At 42.2% G+C, this 18,118-nt stretch overlaps 1 protein-coding gene across 1 annotated transcript in view; it reads right to left on the minus strand.

Moving 5' to 3' along the window:
- Positions 1 to 14,453: 14,453 nt before the first annotated feature.
- The window catches only part of LOC140070839 (C-signal-like), a 32,360-nt gene continuing 28,695 nt past the window's right edge, over positions 14,454 to 18,118 (minus strand). Inside the window, exon 6 of the mRNA XM_072117802.1 lies at positions 14,454 to 14,816. Within this exon, the coding sequence (XP_071973903.1) occupies positions 14,703 to 14,816 (114 nt within the window). The 3' untranslated portion in view covers positions 14,454 to 14,702. The remainder of the gene's footprint in view (positions 14,817 to 18,118) is intronic.

Here is an 18,118-nt window from a genome sequence, read left to right on the forward strand (position 1 = left end):
TCGTCCGTGGTGGTCAATTGAGTCCACTACCCCTGGTGCCTGAAACCCACATATTTAACACAACCAGAAACCTGATTGCTAAAAACTGGAAGGCACCCTCGTTACCCACCATGAATGAAATATTACACAATACAAACAGGAACTCCAAGATGGAATCCTTAATAGCAAATTATAGAGGTACAGGAAAAATATTTGAAACAAAATGGACTGACTGGATTAAGCAAGCATGACTTTTTCAGAAAGCCAAACCAGTATGGGATTTTTTGTCCCATCCTTTCATATTTGGCAAAAATGATACATTTTCATCAAATCCCTTTACAAATAAACATTATAAATATTTATCAATAAGAGGTACATGCTAAACTCAACCTCTAAAACTATGCTAATGAGTTAGAAGTGCTATGGGGGGGGGGCATGACCAGAGTCTCTCTGTACTCTGAATTCTGGACCTGTGCAGGACCATGTTACCAGCTATATAGCACCATATCTGTACCGTATCCGTATAAAATATGGTGGGCTGGCAAATAGTGACAAAATTATGACAAATGCTTGCTCATCCCCAAATTTGGTCACTTGTCTGGCCCAAACTCCCTTTTGTCTTTTCTGAGAGTGAGGTTAGACTCTATTGCTGCTTCTGGCTGTGGTTTCGGGCGTTTTTTGTCTCTTGCGATGGTGTACAATCCTACAGATGATCTGCTCCTGGACTGGGTTGTTCTGCAATTTTTTCCGAAGGCGTTCTGCAATGCTGGAGGAGGAGCTGCAATCGACTAGGCAATTTTGGGTTCATCACATTGTTGCCAAGCGGCCTAGGAGGGATTACTTCAGAAACTCGTACGCTGACAAGTTTCACAACTCATTTGGATGACTGTGACTTCGTTTGACCGTCTTTTGGCCGATCTGCGATCGGGGCTCCGGTTTCAGGGTACAAACATGAGGCGTTCTAAGACACCTGCGGTAAGTTTTTTCAAGTATATACATTTCATTATATCAATTTGTATTGCGTCTTTAAATATTAATCATTTTTTTTAGGTTTCTTGCCACTGGGAACTTGTTTGCTTTGCTGCAGTTCCTTCTGGGTGTTTCCACCATTTCAATGATCATTAGAGCGACCTGCAAAGTGATATGGGAGCAACTGAGAGCTGCGGTGATGCCTGTGCCGACTGCTGAAGACTGGATCCAGATTTCTGTTGGTCCCCTTTTTGAATTGTTGCTTTTTGGCTGACATTGAAAAATGAGTAAATGAGGGGTAAACCAAGACCTCATTTTTAAAAAAAATAAAATTATCCAAACAATACTTTGTCATGTGTTTTTTAAGCAAGGCAATTTGGGAATACTAATGTGTGCATATGAATTTGGATGTAATAATCTCCAAAAATAGTTTAAATGACAACAAACACCAGTTCAAGGATTCTATTCCAAACACACAGATATAAGCTCCCCTCTGGCCAGATCTGCTCTACTTTTAGCTTATTCTGTCCTAGTTTTTCTGATGAAAAAAGTATTTTTTATATAATGCAAATGAGCATGAGGGGCACCAGGCTCTATAGGCGTTAATGGAGCCTGGAGCCCCTCAAGCACATTTGCAAAATTTATAAAGCCCCTTTTTCATAAAAACAAGGGCATAAGAAGCTACAAACTACAGATTCTGCCAGATGGTGCATTTGCCACTATCACTTTAAAAATTATGCAAGCGAGCCTAAAGGGCTCCAGGGAGTGTTACTAGATCCCCTCCGTGCTGCAAATTCACAGGCTATTGCAATGTGCAATGAGCACTCTACCCATTGCACTGTGTGCTGTTGCAATGAGATTACAGCAAGCAAAGGAGGTGGGAGTGAGATAGTGTAAAGCCTACAGCATGAAGGGGCTTTGGTAACACCTACCAGCAGGGCCGGTTCTAGACAAAGTGGGGCCCTGGGCAAAACTAAAAGTGGGGCCCCAAAATAAAACAATTTTATGATCAGTCACAGTCAGTAAGAGAGGCTCCATTTAGTATGGTAAAACAAACTGTAATATGTACAAACTGTAGAATTTTATAGGAGATAGATAAATGATAGGGAGATTTATGGGCAGCATGGTGGCTCAGTGGTTAGCACTACAGCCTTGCAGCTCTGGTCAACATCTGCAAAGAGTTTGTATGTTCTCTCTGTGTTTGCGTGGGTTTCCTCCGGAGCAAACCACATATTTTCTGAAAACAGACCCCATTTTCAAAATTGCAATATAGAGTTTGTAGACATAGGCGCCTTCATGCAGTTTTGATTCAAACTGAAACATTTTATAAAAAATACTTAAATTTTGACTTTGATGCCAAAAAATGTGTTCCAAACAGAAAATATTTACCTTCACATAATAATAACTAGATATCTGCTTTTCAGCTACAAAATGTAAGATACAACCGGCAAATTCAGCAATAAAACAGAATAAAAAGTAATTGCACCATAAAACCTATATGTTTTTGAAAGCAGACAACTAGGCGATGCATTTGGCAATTAACATTCAAAATTTAATAAAGAAAACATACTTTCCTAAAACAGTAAGATGTGAGGAGATCATACAGACCTCACATGTGTATATTCAGCAAAATATGCAGCAAAGGGGACACAGGGGACACCAAATTATTATTGCAGAAAATTGCACTGAGCATCACACAGATCTATCATTATATGCTCCTTCCACAATGGTGACCCAAATAAATAACTATATATCCATAGCCCAAGCTAATGAGATAAAGAAAAGTCACTTAAATCTGCGCCATTTTATTAGCCGCACAATAACAGAACCGACCGCGCTTCATAAGAATCTGAGTAAATAATGGAGGATGGTGTGAAATAAAAACTTTATTCCAGAACTTGTGTGTGTTTTTGGTGTTACATATAACTTTATGGACATGTTCTGGGTTGCGTTGTTATTATATAATAGCGACATTGGGCAAAGAGGATCGAATGTTCATCCTATCAGTCAATTTTCAGCAAAAAAAATATCACAAAATAAAAGGCAATAAGAGAGAAAGTGTGTTTTAGATTATGGATAGGAGACGGTTACTTCGGAATAATATTTCCATTATCTGTGAGGTGCAGCAGCTCCTGTGTGCAGCAAATTCTCCCTGTAGACTGATGTCTAAGAATCCGGAGGGGGCTACAATTCGGGGGGCTGTATCCTTGGCTCTGAGACACATAGAACCTCACTTCTTTTTTTCTATGAAAGAAGAGAGTCTCCTCTTTTATATGAATCTAAAGATTCTAAGTGTCAGGAAAACAGAGATATTAACTGTTAAACTGCCACCGTGAGGGAATTTTATATATAAAAATGGCACCTGATATTCTAACTTTAAACCTGAATATCTCTGGATCCATGGCACCTAGAAACAAAATTCAAGATTCATTTGAAAGAAGAGATTCTCCCCTTTCAGGGGGCATTCAAGTCAATTAGCATAATTTTTAAAGTTTAAATTTAGAAGCAAGGAGGCCATGGATAACAAATAAAAGAAGATTACCACAGTCATGGTGCCTGAATCTATGATCTAGTGTACCTGGTTTATCCATACTTGATTTCGATGGTGGTTTTCCTTTAAAAGAACCCTTTAGCAGTCTGGCTGTGAAATCCTGGAGTACAGCCTGAGAAGTTTGGTGGCTGTAAATCTGTACATCGTGAAAACATTTTTACAACGGGGCCTGATCGATTTCTTGAGCTTGATCATTCCATTTGGATGATATATGTTTGGTTTACAAACCTTGATCTGGTAGAAATTCCAGGATGAAAGAGTGAACGAAAAAGAGCCAGAAGGGTGCAAGGCTGCCCATCCGTCTCTTTTGCCTGCAGTCTTTGAACATTATGGTCGGTATCCGTTTTAAAACACACTCATGGCGTCTGTCCAAAAAGAGCCACCTCGGACTTATCTTGCGCAGTTCCCATTTTTTTTTTTTGCAAAGAAGTTATTTATTCAGTATTTAACATGCTACATAAAACAACCGTACATTGTATCTTGATTTAGTTGTTGAACCAATGCTTATACAGAAATATTCATCATACAGACACATTGCATAGCTATATTTTTACCTATATTATAAGTCAAAACACCTAAGGCGGCATGGTCCCCGAGTTGTCAACAGCAGAGGACCCTGCTTTGTGCAACAACAACTCCCCCCCTCAACCTCCCTCCCCACCCTGCAGCAGGAGAAGAGAAAGAAAAAAAAACAAAAACAACCTCCTATTCCTAATGCCTAATGCCATTTGAACCAAGTTTTTTCCCATTTAGTTATCCGCCTTTCGGCCCTACAACATATTTTCTCATATTGAGCCACTCTTAGTGTTAAATTATACCAAAGAGTTTTTGAAGGAGGTTCTTTGGCTCCCCACTTGCGAGCTACACAAACTAATGCTAGATTCATCACCTTCGCTGTTAAATCTTTCTCGGCCCTGTCGACCCCCTCGTAGTCAATTAACCCGAGAATAGCAGTTCTGACTGATGGAACACATTACCAGCCCAAATTAGCGGATGTATATTCAAAAACTTCTAGCCAGAATTCCCTCATCACAGGGCACTCCCAAGCTACATGCAGGAAACTAGCGTCCAGCCCATTACACTTATAGCAGCTTGAGTCTTCACGGACTTTCATTCCATATAGTAGCGCCGGAGTGTAGTAGATTCTATAAACCATGCTAAACTGTATCACCCTAAAATTCCAGTTGAGTGAACAACCCTTCATATTCCTATAAATCCTCCCCCATTCAATGCTATCGAGTGCCCCAATCTCCACCTGCCATTTTACCTTTGACCCGTGAACAAACTTGTTTGAGTACTCCTTCACAACGTGCCTATAAATTTTAGATACTATTTTAGTAGTGCTTGCGGCTGTTCTGATCAACTCGTGTGATTCTTTCTTTAATTTAATCACGTGTTTACCCCTCTTCAGTGCATGAGCCAGTTGCATATACCTAAATATATGATTCCCTTGCAACCCGTGTTTAATTTTTAATTGTTCGAACGAAATAACCTTATCTTCAGATACTACTTGTGATATGTGCTTCACACCTCTTTTAACCCAGAACCCACTATCCAGTAGGGATTTTAGATCTGGCAAATTATCGTTAAGCCACAGTGGTGACTCTTCTAGAAAACCTTGAATGCCTAGCACAGTGATGGCGAACCTTTTGGAGACCGAGTGCCCAAACTACAACCAAAATCCACTTATTTACCGTGAAGTGCCAACTCGGCATTTTAAGCAGTATTCAGTCGTATCGGCCACCAGTACAGCTGAAAGAAGGAGGGCAAATTCAGACTCTCATTGTAGCCTCTCTCCAGGGTCTCTCCAGGTCTTGAGAGGAAGAATGGTGGGTCCAGCAGGAGGACCTCCAAAGATAATGCAGCCCAGTCCACACCTTCTCACTTTTCCCACAGTTCCAAACAGCCAATGAAGTGTCGCTTTAAAATAGCGCTGAGAGCGGCATCTCTTTAGTTGCCTGGGACTGCAGGAAGATTTGGTGGATTTGGCCCTATTTGGTGAACTCTGTCCTGGGGTGAGTGCCCACAGAAATGGCTCCGAGTGCCACCTCTGGCACCCGTGCCATAGGTTCGCCACCACTGCTCTAGGGTAACCCTAGATCAGTGATGCCGAACCTTTTAGAGACCGAGTGCCCAAACTACAACATAGACCCGCTTATTTATGGCAAAGTGCCAACACAAAAATTTCATTTGTGATTTATACTTACTTCTTTGTCACAGTTTTCATTGATACCAGCACCCTGAGGACACCAATAAAGCAGAAAATAGTCCCAGGTTGAGTTGTCACTTTAAAATGGCTCTGTCCACAGCAAGTCCTGGGCTGTCTGGGACTGCAGGAAGATACCTGGAGTCATCTCTGGTGATGCCCTGAGTGCCCACAGAAAGGGCTCTGAGTGCCACCTCTGGCACCAGTGCCATAGGTTAGACATCACTGGCCTAGCATCTTCTTTAGTGCTAACCAGGACTTATAGAAAGAATTACAAATATCCCATTTAGAAAACGGTGCCTCAAGAAACAAAGAGGATTCTAGTAACTTAAAAATGCTGCCAATTTTACCCTCCGTCAGGTCTACCAAATTCACCAAAATTGAATTCATCTCCCATTTGACGAAGTTTCCTAACTGGGCTGACAAATAATATCCCTTAAAAAACGGAAGGCCTAAACCCCCTGCTCCTATTGCTTTATATAGATAACACATCTTTATCCTGACTCACTTTCTGCCCCATATCAGATCATTCAATATGGCCTCCAGTAACTTAAAAAAACTCTCATCTATCCAAATTGGACAGGCAGATAGTGTAAACAAAATCTTGGGGAGTAGGATCATCTTAATTGAACCTATCTTGTCAGCTTTTGTAAGTGGCATTTTACTCCAGGTCCCTACCTTGCGCCTAACCTCCTGAAGCAAAGGTTTTAGGTTAGTGCTCCATGCACAGTAGTAAGTTATTATTAGAGAAATATTCCTGGACCTCTGGACATAGTGGCAAGAGTATCGACTTCTGCCAGTTGATATCCAACCCTGAATATCTACCAAATTCTTTAATTAACTCAAATACTCTCGGGATAGATTGCAAAGAGTCACTTAGATATAATACCATATCGTCTGCATATAGACAAATCTTGTCCTTTATGCTACAAGCCCCTCCCCCCTTAATCCCAGGATCCTCCCTAATTATAATTGCCAGGGGTTCTATATACATAAAAAAAATCAGAAAAAACGTCCCCCACTTTTATTCTAGCTATAGGACAACAGTATATGCATTTAACAAAACCAATAAATCTTTCCCCCATGCCAAACCTAGCCAACACCTTCCAGAGGAAACTCCACTCCACCCTATCAAACGCCTTAACTGCGTCTAAAGACAAGATGGAGCGGAGATCCCCCCGGCCCATCTCTATAGCTGAGAAAATCCTAAGCATACATTCACTGATCCTTCTGTTAGGGATGAACCCTTTCTGGTCGGTGTGTACAATGTCCTGGACTACCTTCTGTAGTCTACATGCCAAGGCCTTCGCCAGTATTTTTAGGTCAGTATTTAATAACGATATCGGGCGAAACGACCCCACTTCCAACTCATCTTTACACTTCTTGGGAATTAGTATAATATTGGCCTCCGCCATCGTCCCAGATACCGAACCAGAAAGAAACCCTGCCTTGAATGTTTCCAGCAGCCGTGGGAGCAGTGCTTTCTCATGTTTCCTATAGAAGCTAAAGGGGAGCCCATCTGGGACTGGGGTGGAGTCTCCAATGCATAAATTTAATGCCTCGGAGATCTCCTCCAGCGTTAACTCAGAGTCCAAATGGTCATTCTGGGCTTGAGATATTGTTGGAAATGACACCTTCCCCAAAAAGTTGTCAATTTCTATCCCTTGTACTACTATCTGTGTCCTATATAAGTTGGAGTAAAACCTACTGAACACCTGTGCAATCTGTCCCGAGGCATTCTTTATGGTGCCATCCTGATCCCTGAGAGCCGCAATAACTCTGCCACCAGCCCCAGAGGATTGCACCATATTTGCCAATAATTTGCCAGATCTACTGCCCTCCACATAATATTTTTGGTTCTGAAAGAAAATTTTATGTTGGGCTTTTTGGTCCATAAACTCCTGTAGCTGCGCCCTTGCCTCATTGACCTTTAGTCTATTCTCCTCCCCGGGTAAATAAATGACCGCTTGTTATGCCGCCGCCAGAGCTTCCTTCAATCTTTTTTCCTTAGCTCCGAAGATCTTTCTGGCGTAGCTGATCTTATTGCTATATATTCCTCTAATAAATGCTTTAAAAGAGTCCCATAGTACTCTACTGTCCTGCTCTTGAGAGTTCTTGGACCAGAATTCCTGGGTAATATTCTCTATATCTATCTGCGATTCCAGAATCGAGATCCAGTATGGATTCAACCTAAAACTACGTTCTTTATTTCCCTCATGTGGGGAAATCATAACGGGGCTGTGATCCGATATCGGGCAGGTTTCGTATGACATTTTCAAAATCCTCTTATAGAAACCTGAGTTGACTAGACAAAGGTCAATACGGGATAAAGTGCCATAGGAACGGCTCATACAGGAAAAAGCTCTACGATTACCATACAAACTGCGCCAAACGTCTATCCATTCCAACTCTTCACAAAACCGTGCCAGTGGCGCCTTACCCTCGCCCCCGGTTGTTAGCTTACTGTTCAGTGATATCTTATCTCGACACTTGTCCATGATGGCATTAAAATCACCCATGATCATTAGGGCACAGTTTCCCTTGTCTTCGATAAATCCAAGTAGGTCTTTAAGTACATTAAAAGAAAAAGGGGGCGGAATATAAATAAATGCCAATGTAACCATACCACCATAAAGTTTCCCAAACAAAAAAATATATCTACCCTCTTTATCCACCCTTTGCTGATATATATCAAAATCAATGTCTGCATGAATCAAGACTGTAACCCCTCTGGAGTAAATACTACCAAAAGAGTAAAATTCACGGACTGCCCATTTCTTCTTAAATCTATACGAATATTTTTCAATTAAGTGTGTTTCTAATAAACAAATAATAGCTGGCAAGTGTTTATTCACAATATCGAATATTTGGCATCTTTTAGCCCTATCACTAGCTCCCCGGATATTCCACGTCACTATTCTAAGAGTGTCAGCCATTCAAGCGCAGAAAAAAAAAAAAAAAACCCTGTCCCTCTCCTGCTGAGGAAGCCCCCCCCAACGCCCCTTTTCCCATATCCCCCACCATGACCCATCTTACGTCTTCTCAATGGGTCTCTTTACACCTCAACGCCATCCACCCGCACCCTTCCGACCTCCCAACATAGTGATATCTCCTTAACCTCGAATGCCTTGTCTGTCTAACCATTCGGATGCTTCCTCTGGATTAGTGAAGAACCAGGTTCGCTCCTCAAAAATGACTTTTAATTTGGAGGGAAACAGAAGAGCATATTGTATCTCAGCATCTGCCAGTCTTTTCTTAACTGTTTTAAAATTCGCCCTTGCCTTTTGAGTCTCTCTGGAGAAATCAGGATAAATATAAACTTTCTGACCATTGACAGTTATTTCCTGTTTTTCCCTACCTTTTTTCATAATCAGGTCACAGTCTTGAGAGCTAATTAGCTTAGCCAATATGGCTCTAGGAGGAGAGCCTGGTGCCAATTTTTTAAAAGGGATCCGGTGTGCCCTCTCAACACCGAAAACTGAAGAAAAATCACCTTTCCCGAAGGTGTCTTCCAACCATTTTTGTATCATTTTGGATAGGTCCCTAGGCTCGTCTCCTTCCGGATAGCCCACTATTCTTATATTCGACCTCCTTGACCTATCCTCCAAATCTGTTAGTTTTGACTGTAGGCCTATGTTTTCTTTTTTCACTATATCCAGGTCAGCTTTAAGATCTTTAACCAGTACCTCCAATTTCTTGTAACTGTGAACCATGTCCTTGCTCTTTTCCTTTATTTTATTAATTTCTTCACGGATCAGTTTAATATCTACATTTAAACTACTGATCTGTTCATTAACACTTTCTATTGCAACCTTTGAATCCTCCACTGAGCTTTTAGTGTCTTTAACCGCTGTCAAAATTTCGGTCAACAGTGAGTTTAATTCCTGAGGGAAGCCTTCCCTTTGCACGGTCTCCAAACTGAGACACCCCTCCCCCCCTGTCGCCCCATCTTTAACTATATCCTTTGCAGCTTGCTTGGTTTTAGAGGGGGGTGATTTCCATATTTTTTCCAGGCTCCCCCCGGATTTCCTCACGTTCGCTTTAGGAGGCATTGCCAACTTTTTTACATTAATTACCCCTAAAGCCTTACTATTCCAAAAAATATATGTTAATTCAAACGGTTTGTTATCAGCAGTAATCCTAGAGGGAAAGAAGCAGTACTAGCAACCTGACTGTAACACTGTGATCCTTCAACGCATGTCATAACAGAAAAAAATAGAACAATCGTCATGCAACCACAGCGTAAGCGATGAAAATAACAATAAGCTGTTCTGCAAGCCAAAGAGGTTTAGTTGTTAGTCCAGTATAAGATGGTTAAAGGGGTATTCTCGTCTGGACATTCACATTCGGTTTGATAAATCTGCCATATAAAAACATTTCTTTAATTAGATGTCATTAAAACAAATGTTCCTGTGTGAAGATAATTTCCCATAAATGTAGTCTTATGGTCCCTTAGAAACGAGATAGCTTCCTCGGTTACGGCCACCTCTGCTGGATGGATTCCACAAATAAACAAAAAGTTTTTGTATATGAAATATCCGGGAGTTATTGCATGACCCACAGCCGTCCTATGGTAAGGAACACTGAATCCAGGAAGTCAGACAGGACTCAATAGTGCATGTCTGGCCACTGCTGCCAAAATGTAGTGTGGTCGTAACCAAGGAAGCCATCTCGTTTCTAAGGGACAACATGGCTATGTTTATGGGAAATTATGTTCACACGGAAACATTTTTTTTTAATAACATCCAATTGAAGAAATGTTTATTTATGGAAGATTAATGAAACAGAATGTGAATGCCCGGATGAGAATACCCCTTTAAGTATGAATATTAGACTGGCGTAGTAGTGGACAATTTAAACCACCAGGTCACAGAGAGCGGCACCTCAGAAAAAAAGACTGCTGCAATGTAAAACGCCGTTTCAGCCTTAAATGTTAGAGCATATTAGTATTAGATAAGCAGGATATAGAAAAGTACTTGTTAGTCCAGACTGAAGACTAGCCAGTGAGCCAGCGGCAGGTTACATCCATGACAAGAGCCAGTATAAGCCAATCCAGGGCCTCAGAGAGCAGCACCACGGAGGAGAAAGCCACTGCAATGTGAAAGCCGCGTCCTGCCCTAAATGTTAGTGCATATTAGTATTAGATAAGCAGGGTAAAGAAGAGTGCTTGTTAGTCCAGACTAAAGACTGGCCAGTGAGCCAGCGGCGGTTATGTCCACAGCAGAAGCAAATCAGGCGTTTAGTAGTTAGCTTAACCCTTGGCCACTTGTACTCTAGAGACGCCACATGCCATTAATAACAATAAAGACAGTGAGTACTCCTGGAAAAGGAGATATTTACCAAAGTGGCAGTAAAGCGCACAAGTCCTCCTTGCCCAAAAAGCTCCTCTTCTGCCAGCAGTAGCCAATAACAAGTGGGCTTCAGGAACAAAATCGCAGGTTCAAAAGCGGCATATAGCAAAATTAGACTAAAGTCTCACCGTGCTCTTCCCCCACCGGATCTTCAGAGCCTCCAGACGTTGATACCGCGAACCGTCATTGGCAGAGTGTTGGCAGCAATTGCTAGTTCTCAGTCATGTTGTTCAGATCGTCACGGCTTGGCATTGCTGGTCCGAATAGCCCTGTGCACTCCTCCTGCTGTCTCCGCATCGTCCGAGACCCTTTAGTTGGCATACATGCGGACCCACTGCACTTCGTCAGCCTCAAAAGGAAGGACTGCCCGCAACACCGGCAGCCGCAGCCATCGGTGCACAATCGTGATTCCGGGCGCCCGTGGACGCCACTCGGATTCCCGTTGTATTGAGCGAGCACCCGGGGGCCGGAAGGGGCGGAGCGTGCGGCAGTGACAAGCACCTCACGTCATGCCGTCCAGTGACCAGCCCGCGCAGTTCCCATTTTAAATATCTGCATGACAGCCGGCATTGCTACCGTGCAGTCCATCTTATCATACTCATGGACATCCTTGAGGTCTTGGACCATGGAGCGCATGAAGATGTCTTCTTGGGAATCTTCCCCCCTCTGCCGTAATTGCTCTAGCACCTCCGGCTCAGCAACTATGCTGACTGTGGATGCTGAAGGCTGCTTCCTATTTCATTAAAGCTGCATTGGTGGTGGTGGAGTTGGAGGTGTGGGTGCAGAGATGCTCTGGCTGTTCCTCGAAAGACTACTCCGCTACAACCTCCCCTGTGTTAGTAGCGGGAGTTTCCTCCAGATTATCCGCAGTCCTTGAGAACAAAAAAGAATGTTACTTTAAAATGTGTGCGTATATTAAAAAGTGCATTTATGCAACTACAATTCTGAGGAGACAAGAACAAACTATTCTTTTATTAATAAAGCTTTAAAGTAAAATATATCCCACGTTGATCACCGGATCCAAAAACCTTAGGTAATTGGTGTAGATGTATGGTTTTTATGCAGTTTGCCACTACCACTACGCCCTTTTTCTGATTTCTCTCGCATGTATTGGTCTCGTGCTGAGCGTCTAAAGACCATTTTTACTATTAAAAAAACAAAAAAAATAATAAGAATTTCATGTTTCAAGCAATCATACAGAACACTAATAAGAAGACACAGGCCACACGGCTGCAGGGGTGACACAGGCCACACGGCTGCAGGGGTGACACGGGCCACACGGCTGCAGGGGTGACACGGGCCACACGGCTGCAGGGGTGACACGGGCCACACGGCTGCAGGGGTGACACGGGCCACACGGCTGCAGGCGTGACAATTGCCACACGGCTGCAGCCGTGACAATTGCCACACGGCTGCAGGCGTGACAAGGGCCACACGGCTGCAGGCGTGACAAGGGCCACACGGCTGCAGGGGTGGCACGGGCCACACGGCTGCAGGGGTGGCACGGGCCACACGGCTGCAGGGGTGGCACGGGCCACACGGCTGCAGGGGTGGCACGGGCCACACGGCTGCAGGGGTGACACGGGCCACACGGCTGCAGGGGTGACACGGGCCACACGGCTGCAGGGGTGACACGGGCCACACGGCTGCAGGGGTGACACGGGCCACACGGCTGCAGGGGTGACACGGGCCACACGGCTGCAGGGGTGACACGGGCCACACGGCTGCAGGGGTGACACGGGCCACACGGCTGCAGGGGTGACACGGGCCACACGGCTGCAGGGGTGACACGGGCCACACGGCTGCAGGGGTGACACGGGCCACACGGATGCATGGGTGACACGGGCCACACGGCGGCATGGGTGACACGGGCCACACGGCGGCATGGGTGACAAGGGCCACACGGCGGCAGGGGTGACAAGGGCCACAAGGCGGCAGGGGTGACACGGGCCACACGGCTGCAGGGGTGACACGGGCCACACGGCTGCAGGGGTGACACGGGCCACACGGCTGCAGGGGTGACACGGGCCACACGGCTGACACAGGCCACACGGCTGCAGGGGTGACATGGGCCACACGGCTGCTGGGGTGACACAGGCCAAATGGCTGGAAAGGTGATACATGGTATATAGGTGCAGGGGTGATATAGGGCATATGGCGGCAGGTTACAATGTCCGCAGGGGAAGGGTATGCGAATGGCTGCAGGATAGGGGAATTGTAACACTCACCAAGCGCTGCACGTTCCTTGCTATTCCCTCAAATCCATTCATCCGGCAAAATAATGGCCATAATCTCCTCGCCCATTTTGTGCTTGAGGGCATGGTCATGGAGGCCTTCCACCCTTTATCCCAAAGGATAGGATGCACTTGCACCAGAGCCAGAAGCCTCTCCCATCTTCACAAAAGACATGTTGAGTACTTCTGTCCCACAGGAAGGTCCTTCCCTCCCCTCCCATAGCTCCTGGTCTACTTAAATACAGAATGTATATACAGCAGCATACGGTGCATACAACGTACGACACCCGTATTTTAAACGTTCACATAGACTTCAATGGGGCAAACGGCCGCAAGAATGTAAGACAATAGGACATGCTCTATCATTTTATACGGCTCACATACATTGCCAATGTAATGACTGTACGGTCATGTGAATGCAGCCTAAATGTACAGAGCAGAGGGGCTCTGGTAATGCCCCCCAAGGCACCTCTAACTCATTAGCATATTTTTAAAAGACTGTGTATGCTCTATGCAAATAGACTACACCAGTCGAACGTATGTTTAACATCTGCTCAATTTCTGCCTTTTTGCAATGTTTTTGCACAGGAAATTCTCAGATACCTCAAACATAAAATTGAGCAAAAACTTCCCCCTGTGGTAGCAATGGACCCACATACACCACCTCCTATGTGGTGTAGTTTTTCAATTAAATTTGCGTTCTTTTGAAAATTGTCAGTTGATAAATGTGGTGTTGCACACTCTGTGGTGAATTTTTCCCCACCATTGCGTGACTTTAGAGTTGTATTTTTTTATCGCTAAAAAAACCCCGCAAAAACAAAAATTATGCGCCAAAAAGCCACATAGTACTCAAGATAAATCTCCCCCAATGTTTATTACAGGTTAAATAGAAATAAATGCTTTGCCATCTTTTTACTTGTTAATAACATGAAACCACAATCCAGATGGTTGCTGCTCAAAATAAAGGACATGTGGGTTAAAATCGTCAGCTCGATGTGTAAACTAGTCCTAAGTGATGTTCGGTAGACATTTGTGAGACAAACCATCAGCTGATGGAGAATAGTTCTGCTGTAGACCAAAAAAACATTATTATTATATTTACATAAATATAAACATTTTTTTTAAAAACGCATAATGGAAGAAAAACAAAAGGGAAACACAAGAAAAATGAGGGTAAATATTATTGATAATTATTTTATTTATCAATGACAATCATTTGCATTTAACCATTATTCAACACTATGACCATTAGAAGAACTTTATTTTTAAGATTTCTAAAAGGAAAAAGAACATGTCTAAAAAGAACCTTAGTACACTAGTGTGTAAAGTTTTGACTACAGCTACATGCCCCTTCCATCAAATCATTTTCAATTTATAGTGAGGATACGGACAGCTGAGGAATCTTGACTGTGTCACCAGGGAATTGAATTTCCATCCCAACCCACCAGAATACCATTCTGCTTCTCAGAAAGAAAACCAAGAACTTCCATAATTCCAGTTGCACTCTGATCTGTTGTCAGGGGAGCCTAGAAAAATACATTTACAAAAATGTTTTATTAGCAAATTCCCTTTCCAATGAGCATAGAATGTATTTAGTCAGTTACTTTCTAAGTAGAGGGCTTGTGAAGAATGGTGAAGGCTTAACAAAACATTTGTCAGGCAAAGAAACAAGAAGCATTAGAAGGCCTGTTCCTGTTTGTAACCACATAATGCTGGCGAAGATTGGTAAGGGTATAGCATAAAAAATATAAAATGTGTGTAAAAACTGTAATCTTGTAAGAACTTAAATGTTTTTTTTCTAAAACTCTCAAATATCATTGTAATTGAAGTTACCAGCTCCTAAAAAACCCCACATCTAAAAATAATTTCACAGAAAATAGTTTTAAAGGAAACCTACCATTTAGAATGGCAGGGGTAAGCTGTAAGTACCGAGCACCAGCTCAGGGTGAGTTGGTGCCGGTACTTACTTTCGTTAGTGTTATAAACCGCGGTATCACGGTTTTAACACTTTTTAAACTTTAGAGCAGGAGAGGCTTCGGCGCTGCGCGCGACCGTGCGCGCGCAACATCTCCGCTATTTCCTATGTAGGAGCGCGCGCAATCGTGCCTCAAAGTATTTTACCTCTCAGTCCCTATTCAGTACCTTTTTTGGCCCATAACAACCATGTTTTTCAGCTCTGCAAAAACCTACAATCAGCAAGATGGAGGGGGCCGCTGCATGTCCTATTTGTTGCACAATTGTGTGCCACAGACCTCTATGGGGGCTGTAATGCAGCCACAAATTGCGCGGCCATATCAAACGCTTCAGTACGTTGGTATGCATGGGGCCTTAAAAGAAACCTACCATGAAGAATCTACTATCAGAAGTAGATCTGATGGTAGATTCCTCCTGCCTACCTATGGCCTTATTTGTCATTCAATAATCCTGGAACCTAACCTAACTTGTTAAAACATTGTAATTTAGTAATATGGCAATAAAAGTATATGGTATATGCACAGCTGGAGAGAGCCTGAGATATATCTGGTATATATATATATAAAATTAGATTTGGATTCAGCTAATTCTGATGTGATTGGGCACTTCCTGGTTGTGACATCAGTTCACTGAAGCCAGAAAAAAACAGCATGCTTTTAATTGGCCGATCTGAAACATGTGATGAGTCACATGCTTGTGACATCACTGAAGGTCTCTTGCATCAAACAAAGTACTTTCAAATGATGCAGGGTAGCTTGTTTGTAATTGCTCGGCCTGCAGCATATGATGAGTCACAGACCATTTCAACAAGCCTCCTGCCATCTCTTGCTGTACTATATACAGTTTCCCATGCCAACCAGAAAGCATGGCAAATGGAGATAAGCCTGGGGGGACAAGGTAAAATCTCTGCTAGATGCTAATTAGCTGATAGCTAATTATAGAAAATTAGAGAATTGCTTGTATTTGCTTAGTGCAGAGTTAGGCAAAAGTATTTATACTTTACAGTTGTACTTTAACTGCAGAGGCTACTGGGTCGTGTACTAGCCTTAGCTCCCATTGCACAATCAGACTAGTACACGCCCCAGTAGCCGCGGCAGTTAATTTACATATTACTAAAATAAAGTTTTTTTAACAAGTTAGGTACCTGGATAATCACATTATAGATTAGGGTATAGTCAGGCAGGAGGAATCTACCATCAGATCAACTTCTCATAATAGATTCCTCATGGTAGGTTTCCTTTAATCCTTTTATTTCTTTCACAGGTACAGAGAGAAAACCTTCTATTGACACAAATATAGAAATGAGAAATGCATGTTATCTTGGTGTAAAAAATTAGTTGCCTTAATGTCACAAAAAAATAAATAAACAGAAAATATACACGTGCTTAATTAACCCCTACGCGACTCTTAGGACACGGTCCCATTTTCAAATCTGGCCTGTGTCTCTATAAGTGCTTAAAGCTTTGGAACGATATAAGATATGCAGGGGATATTGAGAGTGTTTTCTCGTGACACATTGTACTTCAAATTAGTTTAAAAATTTGGATGAAATCTTTTGTGTTTAGTTATGAAAAAAAAACTAAATTTGGCAAAAAGTTTTAAAAATTCTTTTCAAAGTTCTAAATTCTCTACTTTTGATGCAGATAGTCATAGCACCCAAATAAATTCATAACTTACATTTCCCAAATGTCTGCTTTATGTTGGCATGGTTTTTTAAGATTCCACATATTTTACTAGAATGTTATGGGGCTCAGAAACTCACCAAAACTAATATTTAGATGGACCTGCTCAACTTTTAATTGACTGTGAGGCCTAAATAATAGCGAGACTCGAGACTAAACAATTATGGAAACAACACACCTCAACTTATGAAAAACCACTTTTAAGAAGTTTGTTAACCCTTTAGGTGTTTTATAGGGGTTAAAACAAAATGGAGGTATGAGCTACAAATTGTAATATTTTTTGACAATACATTCATTTTGGGTGGAAAATTAAAAATTTGTAATGGATTAAATGAAAAAAGGCTCCACAAAGTGTGATACCCAATTCCTCTCGAGTACACCGATACCCCACATGTGGTGGTAACCTGCTGTATGGGCACACAGCCGGGCAAAGAAGGGAAGGAGGCGCCATGCAGATCAGATTTGCTGAGTCACATTGTACAGGCTATAATTATTTTTGTTATTTTAATATGGACCTATAGGGGCTTATTTCTTTTGCCACACAAGATGCACTTTTGTGGTACATAATTTTGGGGCATCTATACCTAATTGGTGAGATTTTATTAACTCTTTGTTGGTGGAGGAAATGAAAATAATAAATTTTTAGGAACTTTTTTTTTTTGGCCGTTTACCATACCATAAAAATAGTATATTATTTTTATTCTATGGTTCTCCACGATTACGAAAATACCTCATTTATATAGTTTTTTAAAAAAAAAATCCAATTTTACTGAATAAAAAGTAATTTGGCAAAAATGCTAATTTTAGCATCACTGACTTTCATATGCATAACTTTTTTATTTTTCTGCTGACAAATCTGGTTAAGGGCTTATTTTTTTGCGAGAAGGATTGTTCTTTTTAGTAGTCTTATTTTAGAGTGCGTAACCATTTTAAAGCACTTTTTAGAGCATTTTTCTTTTATCTTTTTATCTCATTATCTTTTTTCAGAACGGTTTTTGCGTTTTTTTCCCCCAGCGTTTACCGCGCAGGTCCAGTAACGATTCTGTTTTATTATACAGATTGTTACGGACGTGGCAATACTAAATATGTGTCGTTTTTTTGTGTGTTTTATACTTTAAGTGTTTTTATGGGAAAGTGACATTTTTGGGGCTTTATTCTAATGTGTAGTGTTT

This window comes from Engystomops pustulosus, chromosome 7 (assembly GCF_040894005.1).
Source record: "Engystomops pustulosus chromosome 7, aEngPut4.maternal, whole genome shotgun sequence".
In the NCBI taxonomy this organism is placed as follows: Eukaryota; Metazoa; Chordata; class Amphibia; order Anura; family Leptodactylidae; genus Engystomops; species Engystomops pustulosus.